A 20,805-nucleotide genomic window follows, 5' to 3' on the forward strand; every position below is an offset into this window, starting at 1 on the left:
GAGAGACGCCAGAGATCAGAATCGGGCTGATCATCCCAGTAAACTACCAAAGCGAACGGAACGACATGGAAACCCCCGAAGACGTTAAAACCTGCGAGCTTTTCCTAGTACGCTATCATAAGAAAACCATGTAATTGGGTGTTCAACGGTATTTATTTAGGGGAACATCACAATTGCTGCCCTTTACCTAAGCTCATCTCGACACCAAAGTTCCACTCGAATAAAACAAGCTTTTCCGATCGGTACATTCGTTTGTGTATTGTTTGCTCTCTACATGTCTGCTTGCCTAGGCCTTTATCTTCCCTTCCCTTTCCTCTCCTCATTCCTATCCTTTAGTGTGCACTACCAATGCTATTTCCCAGACGTGTGTTCAGCGTGTTCATGTTCTTCGGGTGCTTCGGGTTTTCACTGGTTAACCCATTCAGTGAGACTCTCCCGGACTTTCGTTCGGTCTCATGCGCATGGACGATGCAACGAGAAATGGGTTACATGCATGTACTCACGATTGACTACCTAGGGTTTATGTCGCTACAGCTTGATGAGGAGACGGTGGCGCGCGGTACCGAAGCTGCGTACGCACTACTTCGGCCCAGAAACTATCGCGGATGCGATCATACGATGCTGATTGGTCTCACTCACCGGAAGCGCGGGCTTACGCGGGAACGCGGCACATGCGTTCGTTCGTCCGTACCCACGACCACGTGTTGCGTTGGTTGTTCGGTGTTCCGACAGATACCGATGACGGTTTCGTTTGGCCTGCCTATCCAGGTCGCGTAGATTAACGGACGCGACCTCTTCCGACCACGTGTGCCTCGGGTATACTCCGAAGTCGACAGGTAACACACGCGCACGCTAGTAAGTCGACCTATTTTGTAGTCTAGGAATGACTACCTTTACCTCTGGATCCACACACTTTGCCGCCCACTGCACTGCACTAGCTAGAGTTTGCCTAACTTGTCTCTAAACGAAAAGGAAATGTTTTAACAATCCTACTAGGGATTCTCATGTCGTTAACTACCTGTTTAAACACACCACGACACGATAAGAAAACTGACCACTCTTGCCTCTTCCACAAGTCAATTCGAATTGAACGATTCAAGCTAGGACATTCCTCAGTTAGCCGCTAGTACAGAACTTTGCCCCGGAATCGTGGAATTGAACGACTTGGAAAGATGAAGGCTCGTGATCAGAACAAAAGAAACCACTATGGGTTGGACTCCATGCAATGTCCGGTAGGTTAAAATCGCCAAGAACAATAACTTTGTCGGAAGGGCCTGCTTTGTCTGAAGCGACCAAGACGGATCGACAATGTGCGTGAATAAGCTCCAAGTCACGGGTTCGATCTGGAGGGATGTAGCACAGAGAAACAATGAACGCTCACCAAGTTGAATAGCTACCCACACTTGTTCAACCGTGTTCCAGGAATCGTCCTCGATAACTTCTGCCTTCAGCTTGGTATTAACTGCGATAAGGACGCCTCCCCCAGTAGTTTTCCTACTATTATTGGTGTTTCGATCGCAGCGAAATATTTCGTAACCAACACCAAAGACATAGTTTGAAATGGTACGATAATTGAGCCATTTTTCGGTCAAAACTAAAATGTCGTAACAGTGATCCACGACGGCCATATAATAATCTTGGGCTTGCCAGTATGGTTCAATCCCAGTCGGCGCCGCCGGGATGTTCTGAGGCATAACATCTCAGATCATGCCTTCCTTTCGAAGGGAAGTAAAGCCGTTGGTCCACGGTTCATGAGTTGATGGATCGATAGGTAGGTTCCAGGTGTGGAAGCATTGGTGCTCAGCACGAAAAACAAGATCGAGGGAAAACAAATCAAGGGGAAATTAAGGATCGGTAGCTATGCAAATGTTCCTCAAATCTTTGAAAAATGCTTAATTACTGCGTAGCTGCTCAGATTTACTGTCCTGTCCGTGATTTTTTTAGTTAGTTAGCAAGCGTCTAGAATAAGTTTGTAAAAGAAGCTTCTTCGAGAAATCTCTCAAATTCTGTCTTCGTTGTTTATGGAAAGCCTCTTAGACAGCTCCCGTACTGTCCCGTTTTTTTTTAGCAAATTGAACATACTCAAAAACTACTTCATTCCACGCTGCTTTATCCCCAGTGTAGCCAAACTGCGATTGAAACTTTCGCGAGTTGTAACTAACGAATTATCGGAGGTCATCCGTTCCGTTCCATTGTTCTCAGCAGCAGCAGCAGCAGCAGTTGTGGGTCATTCGCTCACTGTGTTTCGAAAAGCAATTAACCTAACCATGATGCAAATGAACTTAATCCTTGCCGCTGTCCCTTCGCAACGGCTTTCACGACGGCAACGACGACACGTGTGACTGTATGCTCTGTGCAGTGACTATCGTGTCCGTCTGTAATGCTGCATGTGACGCTTCGCACAAACGCACACCCACCCACCCATCCAGATTACATCAACATCCGATGGTGCTGGTTGCAGTCCCCCTCTCTCTATCTCTCTCTCACTGTCACTCGCGCCTTCGGACATTATACGGGACCGGACCCGTTCGGAACAGGATTAATTAGTGGGTGGTGGCAGAGTCGACAACGACGGTCAACGCGATTTCCTGCCCTTAGCACAAACCAGGACCGGACGACACACGCAGCTCGGTCGGAATCGGAAACAATGTGAATAACATTATTCAACTTTATGGCGATGGGCCAACCCCTTTCGCAACCTCCTGCTACTGACTAGCTTCCTACGGTAGGAGTTCCGGCCAGCAGCAGGAGGGGCCGTTCCTATAAATTAATTCATTTTATGAAATTAAATTTAAATCCAATGCACGAAGCTGCTCGGTTGCTCTTGGTTGCATTTTCACGCGCGCCGGATTCTGATTCTAAGTCGGAACCAGCGGCACGCACGGGGACATTCAGATGCACAAAGGTGAATGATTGATGATAACTGGAAACGGAGAGCCGGACAGAGAGTGAGTCCCAGTTCATGCAGCAGCAGCGCTGCGAGCGGATATTTATCTAACGGATTTAATTTCCATTGCTAAATGGGCATATACTGACTCTGCCGAGCTTAGGCAGCTGACAGTTGGTACTGGTGCCCGCCTAAATCTACATTAATTTATAGCTTTTGGCCAACTCAACTGACTGGCTCCCCGCATGTCCGGAAAGTGGACAATTCAAAGTGACTCGGTTCGTCGGGAGATAGATGTATGTACCTACTACTGCTGCTGCTGCTGCTGCTACTGCTGAACTGTTGTCGGAGCCAATCTAAATTGCAATTTGACGTTGCTACTGTTGCAGCTGCAGTACCAGCATTGCTGCGGTTGGAGGATTAGTTGGCATGGCGAGGTGAGGCCGAGTTGAAAAATCCGTCCATTACCAACTGGTTGAAGTTTTACCGATTTGAGCAAAATCGGGGCTGGATGGGTAATTGGATTAGTTTGGAACGTCCATTAGATTCTGTGAATTGGAGGCGTTTTGTCAATTAGGTAACTGACCATACAATAAAAAAGTCGGTGAGTCATATGCTGTGGGCAGTTGTTTTTTTTTCCTTTATTCGAATGATTTATCAACGTTTTATCTCTGCTTTCAGCCACTGGTTTACTAATCACGGAGTTTTTCAACGACATAACATGGGAAATTGTGCATGATAATTGTGCATTGGTGTGGAAACCCCATCACAACCTAATGACCAACTATTAATTGAATTGAAATAGAAATTAATTTCATGGTAAAAGCCATATTTCCACAGTTCTGCAATAATTTTAATTGCCTGAATCCTGACAAGATTTCGGGCGGAACCCTAGCTTTGATTTGGGTGGAGTCCAGACAAGGATTCTGAAAAAAATCTGTTTGTGATTTGAGAACAATCTTGAAAAACCATTCATCAGGATTTGGAAAGAATTCTGTATGGGATCCTAGAAGTATCCTGGCTAGAATTTTGTAGCAATCCTGAGCATGATTCTAAACGAATCCTGACTAAAATTTGTGGAAAAACCCTGCTGTAATATTCTTGAATAGGATTCTAAATCTGGAACAATCTTGAATACACAGCTAAAAAAAAGTAGAGTAAATTTCCGTTACTATGATGCACATTAATGGAGCGTCATATATCATACAAGTTTAGATAATAGATCGTGCAGATGTATGAGACATGTAATGTAATATTCCATATACTGTATGCAACTGTCCGCTTTTGTTTGCAACATTTCTTGCAGGCTGTTAGTTTTCGTGAAAAGGAAGTTTACGTGTATGAATGTTTGCACATCGCCAGTAAAATTAAGAATTTTTTGGTGTGTAGATTACTCTTGACTATGATTCTGGAAAGACTATCATTTGAAGGAAGGATAATGAATAAAAGCTTTAATCCTACCTAAGACTCTGAAATAATCATAAAACTGTAAATTTAAAAGAATTCTGACTAAAATTTTGAAAAAAATCACGCTCTGGTATCGAATTCTGACTAAAATTTAAAAAAAAATAACTAAAATGATCCTGATAATGATTAGGGAAGAATCCTGACTTGGATTCGGGAATAATTCTGACTTGGATTCAGGAAGAATCCTGACTAGATTTCCGGAATAATCATGAATAGGATTCGGGAACAATCCTGATTAGGTTTCGTAAAGTATCTTGACTTGGGTATTGGAAGAATTCCAATTCCAAATATAGTTGCGGTACAGCCTACCTAGGTTTGTAGGTAAAAGCCACATTTCTACACTTCTGCAATAATCTTGATTGTCAAACAAAAAAAAGGACACTATAAGGACTATGATTCTGGGTGAATCCTGACAAGGTTTTGGGTGGAGTCCTAGCTAAAATTTGGGTGGAGTCCTGACTGGAATTCTGAAAAAAACGAACGACTTTCAAAAAACCCTCATTAGGGCTCGGAAAGAATTCCGTATAAGATTCTAGAAGAATCCTGACTAGAACTTTGCAGCAATCCTGACCATGATTTTAGACGACACCTGACTAAAATTTGTGCAGGGTTGTTACGAGAAATTTGAAATGCCAAATCCACGCGAACTTCATATCAAAATCGTGTAAGTCGATCGAAATTTGACTTGCGCCCAGGTTCATACGAAAACAAGAAATAACATAAAATATAGGATTGCAGGAGGACAACAAATAAAGTAAAGGAGACTTCTGTCAGCGATAGACGTTAATATTATGTAAATGATATAACAAGCACTTATTTTAATGAACACTAATTATCTTCATTAGTAGTCATTTTAGTCAATTTTTCCTTTTCTGATTTTTTCTCCTGCTCAATGTTATCTTTTTGCTTCAAAAGAACTTTTAGGGATGATGTTTCTGGATTATTGGATGTCATTGTTCGGATTTCTTTTTCCATCAAATTAAAAATATCTTCTTTTGCTTTTCTATTCTTTCTGACCACTTCTTTTTGTCTTTTAATGTGGTTTCTGACTAACTTCCTTTCTTTTTCCTTCTTTTTCTGAGCTTCCATTAACTCACCCTCTAGCTTTTGTTTCTGCTTAGTTTCGTAAGATTACCTCGGGAACTTTGGTTACATCATTATCAAAAAAAAAAAAAAAAGAAAATGCATGCCACTGAAAATATTTTTACGTTTATTTGTGTATAGCCCCAATGATGATTTAAGTAACTTATATAGGTAAATAAAAAATAAAAACTAAGAATAAAATACATAAATAAAACACACAATCATTCACGGTTAACTGTGCCAGAAAAGAACGATGAGAAGTATCTTCGTAGCAGCTGTCGAGGCATATGGAAATCGAAGATGCCCGAGACTCGATTGAACACTCGTTGCAGCCCACCTATTGCACCGTTCATGCCATAGTTTGTGCGCTGTGGCAATCTCAGCATAACGTTGTTACGTAGCGCACGGGGTTGGACGTTAATGTGGACTTGCCCCAAGATTGCACTGCAATCAATTCTACCTTGTAAAGTGTCCGCAATGAACAGGACCCTAGAGGTGTCTCTTCTAGTTCGGAGAGGCTCCAGATCAATCAGCTGGCAACGACTTTCATAGCTGGGCAGATGAAATGGGTCTCTCCAAGGTAGCTTCCGCAGAGCGAATCGAAGAAAACGGCGTTGAACGGACTCAACTCTCTCAGCACCATTGTTGTAGTTTGGACTCCAGACCACAGAACAATATTCCAGAATGGATCGCACCAAGGAACAGTACAGTGACTTCAAACAGTAGACATCGGAGAAATTCTTTGCTATCCTGAAGATAAATCCCAGTGTCCTAGACGCCTTGTTGACAACGTACAAGATGTGCTGCTGTACACGGTCGATTACAGTGCCGATAAGTTTGTATTCAAATGTGATTGGTTCTTTCTTCCGAGTAAAAGTGATCACTGAACACTTAGTGGGGTTAACCACCATTCGGTTCAAATTACACCAGCTGGCAAAGGCTTCGAACTGACCTTGAAGGAATTGACAGTCATCAATCGAGCGGATTCGTAGGTAGATTTTAAGATCGTCTGCATACGATAGTCGTGGGCCTTCGATGACCAAGTTCACGTCATTGAAGTAGAGTAAGAAAATCAAAGGTCCCAGGTGACTTCCTTGAGGTATTCCTGACGTAGCTAGATAGATATTGGACCGGTTGTCACCAATGGCAACCATCAGTTGCCGATCAGTGAGATATGAACGAAACCATCGCAAGAGGTTGCCGCTGACCCCAAGTCTATGCAACTTGGCAATCGCGATGGCATGGTTTAGCTTATCGAAGGCAGCTGACAAGTTGGTGTATATGACGTCTGTTTGAGTCCTCTCTGCCATGCTTTCCGTAAGATACGATGTCAAACACAGCAGATTTGTGGAAGTAGAACGACCGGAAGTGAAGCCGTGTTGATCTGCACTTAGATACTGCTTACAATGAGAGAGTAGAGGCTCCATGATGACTAACTCGAATAACTTCGAAAGAAAGAAAAGTCTTAAGGTTCAAGACACAGTCAATCAATTGGGATTCTTCTTGATTTTGAAATCTTATTCAATCATCGTCATTAATATACACATACATTCGCACACAAGCCATCCGAAAATTTAAAGCAAGTATTTCATGATTTTACATCGTATATTTTCTGAGTAAAACACTATCACTGCATTTACTTACTTGTGTTCTTCGTAGCATTTGGATTTGAAAACAATAACTTCTGAATCCTTAAGAAAATTGTCTTTTTTAGTTTTTTGTTCCTGATAGCTGTTATTGTTCCTAGACTGTAAACTCTTGACATCATAGTGACCAAAAATGAATGAATCCTATCATATGTGTCGAAAATAATAGACTCATTTGTCTCAAGAAAGTTCAGCAACTTTTCCGTCTTTTCTGCTGATCCTATCACAAAAAGAACCTTTGATATCCGGTAGCAGTAAGATCAACTTGATGTACTAAGTTACTAACTCAACATCAGTCAGAGGTTAAAAAGCAAGCTGCTTTGTAGCTTTTGAAGTGGTGGAACTATTTAACCGTCCTGGCGCTGAGAGTAAACAGGCTCATGGTAGTTTAACCATTCTTTGAATAAATGTTTTATGTTTAACTTATTGTTGGTATATTAGTATGTTAATGTCAGAGTCAGTCAGAGCATAAAAATGGAGACTTATAAATAAAAATATATAATACAAAATTCAAACTTTATTGAACAAATCCACGCCAGAACAAATCTGATAAGCAAATCCTCACCAAATCCGCGAAAATCGCGAAATCCGCGTTGTCTTAACAACCCTGTTTGTGGTAAAATCCTGCTGTAATATTCGTGAATACAGGGCTGGTAGCGATCAATGCTGTCAAAAATAGTGATTTTAGTGACCATGCTGCAGAAATAAGTGACCAAATAGTGACTTATTGTTGTAAAAAAATGACTTAAAAGTGACCTAAGTCGTTCTGATGGCATACCAAATAAATGTTTGATGTTTTAGACTTATTCAATTAGATTCTCATAAACACTTAAATATGTACGATAGGAACCTTTAAAGCTAAAGATTCAGTAGAAAGTTTATGACTAAACCTCCAAGCTTCTTTTACCTGGAAAAACATGAAAAACCGGAATTTCGCAAGGAATTTAATTTTTCTGAAAATACCTGGAAGTAGCGGGTAATCTTATCATTTCTCAGGAAATTTAACAAGTTTCTGGCTATGAATGCATTAAAAAAAAAAACATTTAATATTATAAAGAGAGAGAGAAAGATTAGTAATTTCCATTTAATTCCACTGCCTTATTTGCTTATCCTTGACAGATACGCGTATTTCGTCTATCGTCAGACTTCTTCAGTGTCTTGTACTAATACTAGTACAAGACACTGAAGAAGTCTGCACATTGTAGACGAAATACGCGTATCATTCATTCACATTCACATTCATCAGGATTCATTTAATATTCCTAGTTATTTTCATTCATACATTGAACTTTACATATTCAGAATGGATTAATCTTCAGTAACAAGTACATAAGTATATAAATTCTGAACTGAAAAGTTATAACACTTCAAGAAATTTCCAAGAATCTGTAGTTAAATTTCTTGCACAGGCTTATGTAATTTTATTATAATTTCTAATTTCCTGGACCTCATTCCACGGAAGCTCTGGGAAAAAAATCTATGAGAAAAACATCAACTGCAATCTGCTTTCATTGTACTTCGGAGGAATTTTAGACATCATGCGAAGCCTAAGCTTAAGATAGTAAACTCCATGCGAATTTTCATGAGAAATCTCCGTTAATATGGAATGGACTAATCTGAGGTTCCCAAAATTTTCCTGAATTTAATTAAACTGCCTTGACGTTCTTTTGTAGTTTAAGAAACTAACCTGATGCTCGCAATACGTCTCATCATTTCTTTTAACTTCTCTAAACTTTTTCGGACTTCTTAAAGTTTCTACAATTTTCCTTATGATCATGAATCTTCCCTAAAGTGTTAACAATTTACTGAATTTCTAGAAGTTTTTTTTTAAATTTATGTAATTTCCCCGCTCTGAGGATACCCGTTCTTGCTTAAAGTTTTTTTTTTGTTAAGAGCTTTATTTGCGAGATCAATATCTTTCTCGAAGTTCTCAAAACTTCTCTAAAGTGTGTGCAGTTCTCATGAAGCTTGTTGTACTACCATCAATTAAATTGAAGGAAGCAATCAGGCTAAGGCCTTGTTGTCCTCTGCTGTCCGAAGAAGTCGTCTCCACTCTACTCGATCCATGGCCACAGTTCGCCAGCCTCGTAGTCTGCGAAGGGTCCGCAGGTCACCTTCTACTTGGTCGATCCACCTTGCCCGCTGCGCGCCTCTTCTTCTTGTTCCTGTTGGGTCGCTTTCTAGAACCATTTTCACTGGGTCGTCGTGCGGTATTCTCACCGTAGTCACCCAATTTTTGCAAAGTGGACGATGGATGGTTCTCCCAATTCGTGGTTCATTCGCCTCCTCCATGTTCCGTCATCCATCTGCACTCCACCGTAGATGGTACGCAACACCTTCCGTTCGAAAACACCAAGGGCGCGTTGGTCCTCCACGAGCATAGTCCAGGTCTCGTGGCCGTAAAGGACCACCGGTCTAAGCAGCGTCTTGTAGGCAGTCAACTTCGTGCGGCGGCGAATTTTATTCGACCGGAGCGTCCTCCGGAGTCCAAAGTAGGCACGATTCCCTGCCATAATGCGTCTTTGAATTTCTCTGCTGGTATCATTTTCGGCGGTCACCAGTGAGCCCAAATACACGAACTCATCGACCACCTCGATTTCGTCACCGTTAATCTGAACTCGGGGTGGGAGGCTAACATTGTCTTCCCTAGAACCTCTTGCTTTCATGTATTTTGTCTTTGATGCGTTGATGGCAAGTCCAATCCGTCTAGCTTCAGCCTTCAGTCTGATGTACGTTTCCGCCATCATCTCAAAGTTCCGTGCCATAATGTCAATGTCATCGGCGAAACCAAGGAGCTGGATGGACTTCCTGAATATCGTGCCACTCGTGTCTATCCCAGCTCTTCTGATCACACCTTCTAACGCGATGTTGAACAGCAGACACGAAAGTCCATCACCCTGCCGTAACCCCCTTCGAGATTCAAAGGGACTCGAGAGTGTCCCCGATACTCGAACAACGCACATCACTCGATCCATCGTCGCCTTGACCAATCGCGTCAGTTTATCCGGAAATCCATACTCGTGCATAATCTGCCATAGCTGATCTCGATCGATTGTGTCGTATGCGGATTTGAAATCGATGAACAAATGATGTGTGGGCACGTTGTATTCGCGGCATTTCTGCAGAACCTGCCGAATCGCGAAAATTTGGTCCGTGGTAGCGCGGGCACCCATGAATCCCGCCTGGTATTGCCCCACGAACTCTCTTGCATATGGTGACAGACGGCGGCATAGAATTTGGGAGAGTACCTTGTAGGCGGCGCTCAGCAGTGTGATCGCGCGGTAGTTGCAGCAATCCAACTTGTCGCCCTTTTTGTAGATTGGGCATACGACACCTTCCATCCACTCCTCCGGTAATATCTCCTCCTCCCAAATCTTGGCAATTACCCAGTGCAGCGCTCTAGCCAGTGCTTCACCACCGTATTTCAATAGCTCACTTGGTGAATTTAGTGAAACTAATTGAACTGGACTCCCCTGAAATTCTCTTTGTTTTTGGAGCTTTACCAAACTTATAGAGATGCTCCCGAAATGTGCAAAAAAGTTCCTGAAGTTCTCGGATCTTCCCTTAAGTTCCATACACTTTTATGAAGTTCCCGAAATGTTTCTGAAGATCTCTGTACTTCTGTGAAATTTTCGAAGTTATTCTGCAATTTCAGGAACTTCTTTAGGCGCAGCGAAATAATTAATACAGTTCTATGATTTTCACTGAAGTTCTCAAGATTTGTTTGAAGTTCAAATTATCGAAACTAATTCATAATTTCTTCAATAGTCGAGAGTTTGCTGATGTTTTTAAAACTGCCCAAAATATTTCTCAATCTTCTTAAAATTCTCTAGACTGCCCTCGTTAGTATTTTTTTTAAAGAACCCACAATTTTTCTGGAATGGATTTAATTGCCTTTAAGTTCTACAATTTTCCTTAAGTTCGATAAAGTTTATAAACGTTCACGGAACTTTGCCTTAAATCACTAATTTTCCCTGCAAGAAGTTTTCTCTAAATTGATCAAATGTTCCGGCTAATTTTCTGATATATATTTGTAATTCCCTGAAGCTTCTAAAGTTTTCGGATCGATCATAGAATTCTCGGAATATCCCATAATTCCAAGGAACTCCTTGTAAGTCGCTGAAAATTTCCTTAAGTTAATGGGATTTTTTTTATGTTATCTAATCGACTTCTAAATAGTCCAAATTTCACTGAATATAAGAAACAATCAAAAATATCTAAATTTATAAGATGTTCTCTGGAATTTCTTGAAAATATCGGTGCTTGCTAAAAGTTCTCGCCTTTCTTTTTTCTTATTAATGATACTTCGTTGATGTGCTCTAATCAACTTAGTTAAATCTCAGAGTTTGAAATTTCCATGATATAACACCCTTGAAATACTGTCACATTTTCCGGATGTTCAAATAATTTTTATTGCGTTCCAGAAATTTTCTCTGAACAAACCAAAGTTTCCAGAAATTCCGGTTTCTGCAATTTTCTTGAAATTTTTTGAACTGCCCTTTAATTCTATGACCTATCTTCATGTTCTCGGAGTTTCTCTAAAACTTTCAACTCGGATCTCAGCTCTGCTTTAAAATAAATGGAATTATCGTAAACACCTTTAAACTTCCCTGGAATTCTCTGGATTTCTGTGATGTTCCTGAAATATTTCTGAAGTTTGCATACATTTTCTGAAGGTATCTATACTGAATCGCTCAGAACATCTTAAGGGTTCTCGATTTTATTTCAGCACCTCATGGAACTATTCTGAATTTGTCTAAACGCACGCTTATAGATTTTTAAACCAATTCAATTGTCTGTAAAAAAAAAAAACTCTATACCAGGTCGTCAACTTCGAATATATAGGCCTATATACTATATAGGCCTATCGAGAAGAATGATCAATCTTGAAATAAATTTACGTTTAAAAAAGTTGGAAATAGTGACTTATTACAAGAAAAAATGACTTTAGTGACTTGGTATTAAAAAAAGAGACTTTTTAGTGACTTCCTTGAAAAAAGTGACCAAGTCACTGAAAAGTGACTCGCTACCAGCCCTGTGAAAAGGATTCGGAAAGCATCTTGAATAGAAATCTGGAATAATCCTGAATAGATTAATCTACATAGACTAGTATTCAGAAAGACCCATCATTTGCCGGGAAAGATCCTGACTAAAAGAGAATTTTTACCAAGGACTCTGGAATAATCTTGAAACTGTAAATTTGAAAGAATTATGACTAAAATTTTGAAAAACCCTGCATTGGTATCGGGACGAACACTGATTAGATTTTTTTTTCATTATCATGATAATGATACGGGATGAATCCTGACTAGATTTCTGGAATTGTCATTAATAGTATTCGTTAACAATCCAGATTAGAATTAGCGAAGTATCTTGACTTGGATATTCGAAGAATTCTCACTGAATAGGACTGAGAATCCTGACTAGAATTTCGGAATTATCCAAACAAAGATTTAATTGAATAAATACTTGAATCCATGATAGAAATTCTCAAGATTTAATGTAGGGTAAACGCTCCTGACTAAAAGTTTTTTTTTAACATGAGCAGTTTTTCGAGCCATAAAAAATAATAGGCGTGTTTAGGCATTCACATTATGCTGAGAGTGAGAACACCATTTTTCAAGGTATCCAACGCATGGTTCCCTGAATAAAAACAAATCTTTTTTAACTAACCACATACTGACCTCATGAAAGCCACAGGCACAGCAAATTAAAACTATCAATCAAAAACAACTGCTGCCACTGCTAAGCACCGTAGACTGCTGCAAAGCCACAAAGTTCGCAAACAACCATAAACACACCCACCCACATCCCCGGAGGTCGTCCTTGTTTGTGTGGAGATCCACACTTGGCCAATTTGTGATATCCCCCATGACCATACTACTGGCAAGAACTACACTGCTGCTGCTGTTGCAGTAGGGTGGGGCCTCCAATCGAAACTAGGTCACCCGTAATGGCCTGGCCACCACCAATCACACCAATGCGGTCACGCACTTCCAAGTCTTTTTCCCTGCATTTTTTTTCCTGTTTTCATCAAAATACGATTTCCAAATGCACAGTCCACATTCTGTTCCGGGAGCCAAAAATCTGTTTACCCCCACATATACTGTGTCTGGGGTCAGCTCCGAAGAAGGAGCTGCCTGGCTGCGGTTGAACCCTTATCTGCTACTTGAACTACCGCCCGCATTCTGCAATGCGAAAGCGACGAGACGAGAGACAGAAAGTCAGAGTTTCAAAACTAGGATATTTAATTTATAGGTCTGTTTTGCTGTGCTCCAATCCGGTTGCCACGTTGTGATGTAGCTGGAATAGCATCCACAAAAAAAAGGAGCTTGAAAAGCGGTTGGGGAGCTTTTAGCAAATTGATGATAAACATTCAAATACCCATACCTACAATATGGGGGAAAAAACCTCATATTTGCAAGGAATATGTGAGCGGTTTTTGTTTTTTGCCGAAAAAGTTGAGCTCATAGAGTTATTCGTTTTCCTGGAACTGGGTAAATATTTAAAATTGCATCTAATAAAATAATAAAATTTCAACAAATTTCAACTGCTGTATAATTCAGAAAACAAGATTTATAAACGATTAGGATTTTTAAAGGATACTGCAAATTTGTCACACTAATTGATGTTTGGTTCCTAAGATATTTATAAACAAAAAACAGAAATTGTTATATCTTAAGGCTGTAGAGAAGAAATATAACAGAGTTCTACCGTTGCTGAGAAAAAGCTGTATTTCCTGATATAATTTATGAAATAATTGAGAGAGCCAGTCTAACTTATAAACTTTGAAACGATAAAGTAAATCTCCTAAGCTAAGGATTTCACAATTTCATCATGAAAATGACACCGGTTTTCTCTTACGGCTTACAGGTTGTTAATCTATGAATAGGATTTGTCAGGATAATCATAAATCCACTGCCAAGAACCGTGTTCCAAAAATATAACCAGCTCTCCCCCTTCTTATTCCTATGGATATCAAATGCTACTAGCCCGTCTCCGTTCGTGGTGGGGTCACTAACGTCCGACGCGAGAGAAAGAGAGAGAGAGATAGAGATGATGAAAACGACCATCATCATCCTATCCGAGGCCACCGGTTTGACAACGGTTACATAATCGTTCCCCATTCGTTCGTTTCGTTGGCTGGCTGAAGGAAGGAGCAAAACACCAATCGATATACTTACGGTCCTCCCCGATGCAGGACATTCCCGGAGCCGACGGGACATTTGGGAAAACTGAAAATAGAACCGGAAGAGAGAAAAAACGAGATGAAGATTAGGTGAGAAAAGGTTTTGAATTCATGTATCGATGTGCAGCAATATTTCTAGGACAGGGGTTTTACAGATTTTGTGGAGTCACCGAGGGAAACTTCGTTGGTTCAGAAAATGGAAAACCTATATCATTAGGTTGAATTTTAATAATATTTTATAAATTTAGTATTCAAAGGATAGATTTGGCATTTTTTTTAGCAAAATTACACACTTTTTAATACATCTGCTATTATGGACATACATTTCAACGCTTCAACGTTCAGTTGCAAATTGCACAAAATTGTTTCACCTCTTTTCGAAAAACTGACTTTGAAACTCAATAATAAAAAAAATAAAAAATAAACTGAAAAGACCATTGGCGTAAATAACAGTGGGCTGCCCTCCAGACCTAGAGCTGGCCCACCTCGAGAGAATTTAAGAAATATATACCGGATCAATATTTTTCCCGATGAACTAAAATAAACTCTTCTTAAATTGATTTCAGACCTCTTCAAAATAAATAAAATATAATTCACATAACTAAAGAGGAATTCAATTCAGCTTATTACCCAAATAATTTAGAGTTTTTTGTGTACCTTTCCCGAGCAGGAGAAAATAACTAATGGATACCTATTTCTGATCTGATAACAAAATTTGGTATTGATCAGCTGCTCGTGATTTTACCTCTTATATCAAGAGCAGGAATGAAAACCTCGATATTTTAATTTGGTATGGATGAGCCTGAGGGTAAATACCAAACAATAATACCATAAAAATGTTCCCACAATACCATTCCAATACTAAATTATGATAATGCAATACCAAAACAATACCATACAGGTATTTTTTCGTATCCAAATATCAATTTATGTTATTTACAAAGTATTTTGTTTGTATTTTTTTGGGTATTATTCTTTGGCATTTTACCTCTTATGTCATACTGATCAATACCAAATTTTGGTATCAGGTCAGAATTAGGTATTCATTAGTTATTTTCTCCTGGTCGGGGAACGCTATTTTTTGATGCCTTAAAATAATATAGTGTGTTATACTAAAGGTCTTCTAATACCAATACAATCACTTTTTAGGTGTTGCGGGTTTTACACCACAAGTATACCAAAATAAGGTATCGAAAACACTACCCGAGCAGGAGAAAATAACTAATGAATACCAAATTCAGGTATGATAATAGCATATGAATATGGTATTGACGAGCCTGGCATAGTTCGTTATACGTAGAATATTTTTGATGTATTATTTTATGTCAGCCTCACTAATACCATATTTTGGTTGCCACACACTTAGAAATACCTAATCTTACACGTGAAGGAATACATCTTTGACATAAACGATGAGATGTAAACAAACATGTCATGTAAAATTGAATGCTCCGAGACTGAAAAGTTTGAAAGTACGTTTGATTGAGCTGAACTTCGCGTATATTATGATTCAATTTTATGTCAAAATTGACGCTCGTATATGTCAGTATCAGAGCACCTAAATTTACATCAATTTTTCTAAGTGTGTAGTTATGCTATTTTCATACCTGAATTTGGTATTAATAAGTTAGTTTTTCCTGCTCGGGTAATGAAGTCCAATTGCCCACTGGAAAACCTGGATCACAGAAAACTTATTTGCAAAAGTCGCCAGGTTCATTTTTTCCTGGTATCGTCATTCTCACAGAGGTTTTATTTGTCGCACAGCAATTTGAGAAAGGAGCATCTATGGAATTACCACTACCTGGGTTATCCAATCACGTTCGTAATGTGGTTTTGTGAGTACATGAGGGTTTTATATGTCTACCTTATATTATCAGCCATTCCATAGCAAAATGATATAGTGGTTCTCAGAATTGTGTAAAAATTGGTAGTTTTGTTGCTTATCGCATCCGTATTTTCTTATTTTGTCATTAGGGTGACCATTTCCATGGTAGGGTGCTCCATAAAATCGATTGGAGAAATGGGTAATTTTCCATTCAACTTGCAGAAAAAATAGTTACCTCGTTTTATGCCCAGAATATTCATTTGACGCATGCATAGTATATGTTGGGCTACAAAATGGTGAGTTGACAACCTGGAAGGAGCGGAATACCTAGCCCTGGTCCTCACAAGTTCCTACTTCACGCCTCCCCGAGTTATATGATAACAAAAGACTACCAGCTGAAACATGGAAACAGCTGGGTGGCGTAGCGTGGGCAATGTTGCCAGTCTGGCAATAGCAAAGTGAAGAGGTGCGACGCGAACACTGGCGCGGTAACCATAGTATGGTGGCAGGAAATCCTGGAAGCAGCAGGCACATTTTGTTATTGAATGAAAAACCACAGAATTCACCATTCTTCATTTCATGAGCTGTTCTTTGAGGAAAACATTTTCTTCTTTGACAATTGCAATATGTGTGTAAGAATATATTACAACAAATGTGAATTTTTTTTTGTTTATAGATGCGATTGATTTGGATAGATATAGTTCAAAACTATGCTGAGTTTTCATTGCCAGATTACTTAACCGCTATCGCTACTAATCTTGGATTTAAGTAAATATGTAGCTACGCCACTTATGATATGATAAATAATGGATTCCAAACTGTGCTTATTAAATAAACTATGTTTGTTTAACTTGTATAATTTTTTATTCAACGCTTAGCCTTATTTAAGCATTGTTTACCATGCTCGAAACAGGTTTCTAGAGTTGCACAGCAGCAAGGTATTTTTTTGCCTAACGTCCATTATGCCTAACGTATATATGCCTAACGTCCATTATGCCTAACGTTCTTTATGCCCAACGTATTTATGCCTAATGGGGTACACTCGCTTAAAACGGCGTCTGTGCTCTATGTTAGGAGCGGCTGATCACCGTCCTAGTGCCAGCGTGGGACTCTAAACAGAGCTGTGCACGATGGTCCCCCGGCGAGACAGGGTGTTGGGGCAGGCCCAACAAGCCGCCCTGGAAAAACGTAAAGTTGCAAATACTGACGAAAGAAATACGGATCGGAACAATCGGCACAGACCTACGCGAGTCGAAATAAGGACTACGATTGGAAACTCGAAACATTGAACTGCAAATCGCTCGGCTTCCCGGGCTGCGATAGGTTAAGAAGGCGACCTGCGGACCCTTCGCAGACTACGAGGCTGGCAAAGTGTGGCCATGGATCGAGTAGAGTGGAGACGACTTCTTCGGACAGCAGAGGACAACAAGGCCCTAGCCTGATTGGTAAGGTAAGTATAGTATATGTTGCAATCAGAAATTAGCAACTTTCCCGGGTCTTCTGGAACCTGTCATAGCGATGCCATTGTATTCTGCGTAGTCAATATGGTCTCTAATGAATTGTCTATGAAATTATGAAAATTTTGATATGTTTTCTTTTACAATAAGAGATTGGCCTCTTCCCCGGGGCTTCCAAAATCTGTTCCACGGCCATCTTTTGGTTTTGTCATTCTAGTCAGATGGCATGGTATCTTATGACATGTCCATGAAATGATGAAAATTTAGATATGCTGCATGACTAGTTTTTGTTAAATTCAGAGATTGACCTCTCCCTTGGGGGTTCCGGAACCTGTTCCAGGGCCATAGGGCAGCCTTTGTCACTCTTGTTAGTTGACATGGCATCTAATGACATGTCCATGACATTCTGAACATTTTGAAATGTTGCATTATTAGTTTATGTTGCAATTGCCACTTCCCAGGGGGCTTCTGGAACCAGTTCCGGGGTCATCGCGTGGCCATTGTCAATCTGCGTAGTTGGTATGGTCTCTAAAGCATATTCTACAAAGTTCTGTAAATTGTGATATGTCGTACGACTGTTCCTGTTGCAACAAGAGACTGGTCGCTTCCAGAATCTGTTCCAGGATCATCAGATAGCCTTTGTCACTTTTGCCATTTGACATCCCAAGTAGCATTGCAAGTTTTATCAAGGTTTTAAAGCAAAACAAGTCCCAATCATGGTCTACAGAACCTTCATAAAACCCAAATTGTTACTTGGGATCAGGCTTGGTTCTCTCCTCGGTGTGAGTAAAGAGAAAAGTGTATCTGCTACGTGCACCGCATCCAACAAAATGGTGCGCGCACCGTAGGTCGGCTTACTCTACACCAGACGTTCAAGCGCACCGATTGTACGTGAGTGCGAGAGTGCAATACATCGCATACACTTCGGCAAATGAGAAATCCCGAAGTTTTACACTTGGCTACACTCGGCTTTTTTACCAGAGCAAGAGCACGCTCGCTGAAACGATTGCGTTGCGCATTTACCTTACCTCATAACAGCTGGCGCATTCCCTGTGCTTTGTACACTGTCCAGTTGCCTAATGTTTTCAGATTTAAATCTGTATTTTCATCGCAAAAATCTTTTTAATCTCTATCTGACTGACCAAAAATCTGTATAATTTCTGTATTATGGTCTCAGTGCGAATTTACGTAAACCTCCATTGAGCAAATTCATTGTTTATAAGGAGTTTGTTCAATGTTTAGAATCATGATAAATGACTAAAGTTTGCTTTCTAAAGAATTTGGTTATTTTAAAAATCTTGAAATCCTACAATCTTAATTTTTTAAAGTGTATCGCTTTGTTCACATCGACTGATACTGAGTGGTTGCGGTACAAGCACATATCGTCGATAATAGACGATTGTTGTGTATCAGAGAACACTTGCGCAAAAAGACTAGGGTGGGGGAACGGATTCGAAACTCAAATGTCATTAGCCAAATACATCCGTAGACCATAGGTCCACCGATGTATAATTGGCAATGCACCCGTGTACTGAATGGGAATTGTGGGTTCGAATCCCACCGGTGCCCTTAGATTTTTTCGCAAATTTTCTCACACACACGTCTCTTACCGATGATATGTGCTTACCTCTCAGTATATTCAAACTTTCCTATAAACAATTAAATTGACTGCAAAGTCGCTAAACCGTAAATCCAAAAATGTATCGCTTCTACTGTCTGAAAATACCAAGTCCCCGGCAAGGTGACAGATAATCTTAGTTTCACGTACCCACTTGCAAATAGTAGATGTCGCCACACAACGTAAACAAAGAGGCTGCCCTTCACCGCCGCAACGGTATTTTTCTATGGGAAGGCAACTTTTTGTTTCACCATGTGTGGATGTCAAACAACAAGCAAGAATGCCATGTGAAAAGAGCGATTTATGATTTTCGTGGTGAAATGAAATAAATCCAAACAAATTGATGTAAGTTAATTAATTAATTCATCTTTATTAGGTAGGCTTTCAGCCTGGGGCTGGTTCGCCTCCAATCGATGGAAGTTTTTCTTATATAATCAAATGGAAATAAAAACACATTTGTTAATTCTATTATATTTTGCTCTTGAATATTATCAGAGAATAATGTTTCTGAGCATACTTGTGCGATGAAGACTTGCAATAAAAAGCCGTATCATTAAAAAGAGTTTACTTCCCCATCTTTCTATTGAGGGGTGAAAAAAATACAAAATTGATTCTTATTCGCGGTAAGTAGCAGGTTTGCTGTGTGAACACTAACATTTCGTATATCCATTCAAACATGAAGAAATAAATAAAATAAATTAAAATAAGCGTCTCTCAATAAAAGTTATTCATAATGAGCTTCTAAAACGAATAAATTTCAGTGATTGTCTTTTGTTACACCCGTCCGTTTCATTAACATTGTTTCCCACAAACTTGAAGTTTCAAGAAACAGATGAGGCTATCTTTATGTTCAGTATTTTATTTACTTTATTTACATATCAGCATTCGCCCTATTCCGATAACACTTCTGAAATTTGTGAGTTTGACATAACCACCAGCACCAAATTTTCGGGATACACTGGAGATGTACTGGACTTGTCAAGTTGCCCCCGGGTTGGAAAATACAAAACATTAAGAACCAGTTGTAAGAGACCTAAGAGACAAATCTGTTTCCGACTGAAAATTTCGTTAATGAAGTAACATACTTTAAACCGTATAGTTAAAGTAAATATTATCAATAATATTACCATTTGCTCTAACAAATAGTATCTTTTAAAACGTTGCCGATCCCAATTTAGTTCGATGCTCGGTCATTATTTGACCAAGGCTGTTAAAAGCGCGTTCGATAGACACTTGCGTGCGAGGCATCTGCAACACTGTCTCTGCAAGCATAGCCATTTCAGGATCGATTTTTCGGTTCTTGTTCCACCATACAACCACATCTTCGTCCAGGGGCAATGATGGTTCTAACCACAGCTTACGGATACGCTTTTCGATATGAACTGACTACGACAAATGATTTCGTAAATCCAAGACCCCGAATCGTACTGCCAGGATCGTACACTGTTCTCCTCCGTGTCTCTCTCTCTCTTCGTTTTACGTTCGTGCACGATAGGGAATGCTCCTGCTCTCCGTTAGAGCGTTCGTGCACGGCGAGCAACGAAAGTTTTCTCCGCGTGCACCGTGTTTTCTTCTCGGCGTGTGGGTCAACACATACACTTCCTTGGTACACGTGCGTGTAAAAGTCAAGCCT

General features: G+C 39.9%; 1 protein-coding gene across 3 annotated transcripts in view; it reads right to left on the reverse strand.

Moving 5' to 3' along the window:
- Positions 1-20,805, reverse strand: part of aPKC (protein kinase C iota type) — a 499,255-nt gene that overhangs the window by 160,705 nt on the left and 317,745 nt on the right. For all 3 annotated transcript variants that reach the window (XM_065225295.1, XM_065225296.1, XM_065225300.1), the window contains exon 4: positions 14,268-14,318. In XM_065225295.1, the coding sequence (XP_065081367.1) occupies positions 14,268-14,318 (51 nt within the window). The remainder of the gene's footprint in view (positions 1-14,267; positions 14,319-20,805) is intronic.

This window comes from Ochlerotatus camptorhynchus, unplaced genomic scaffold (assembly GCF_037179485.1).
Source record: "Ochlerotatus camptorhynchus isolate MF236.1 unplaced genomic scaffold, CSIRO-AGI_Acam_v1.1 ptg000021l, whole genome shotgun sequence".
NCBI classification, from domain to species: domain Eukaryota; kingdom Metazoa; phylum Arthropoda; class Insecta; order Diptera; family Culicidae; genus Ochlerotatus; species Ochlerotatus camptorhynchus.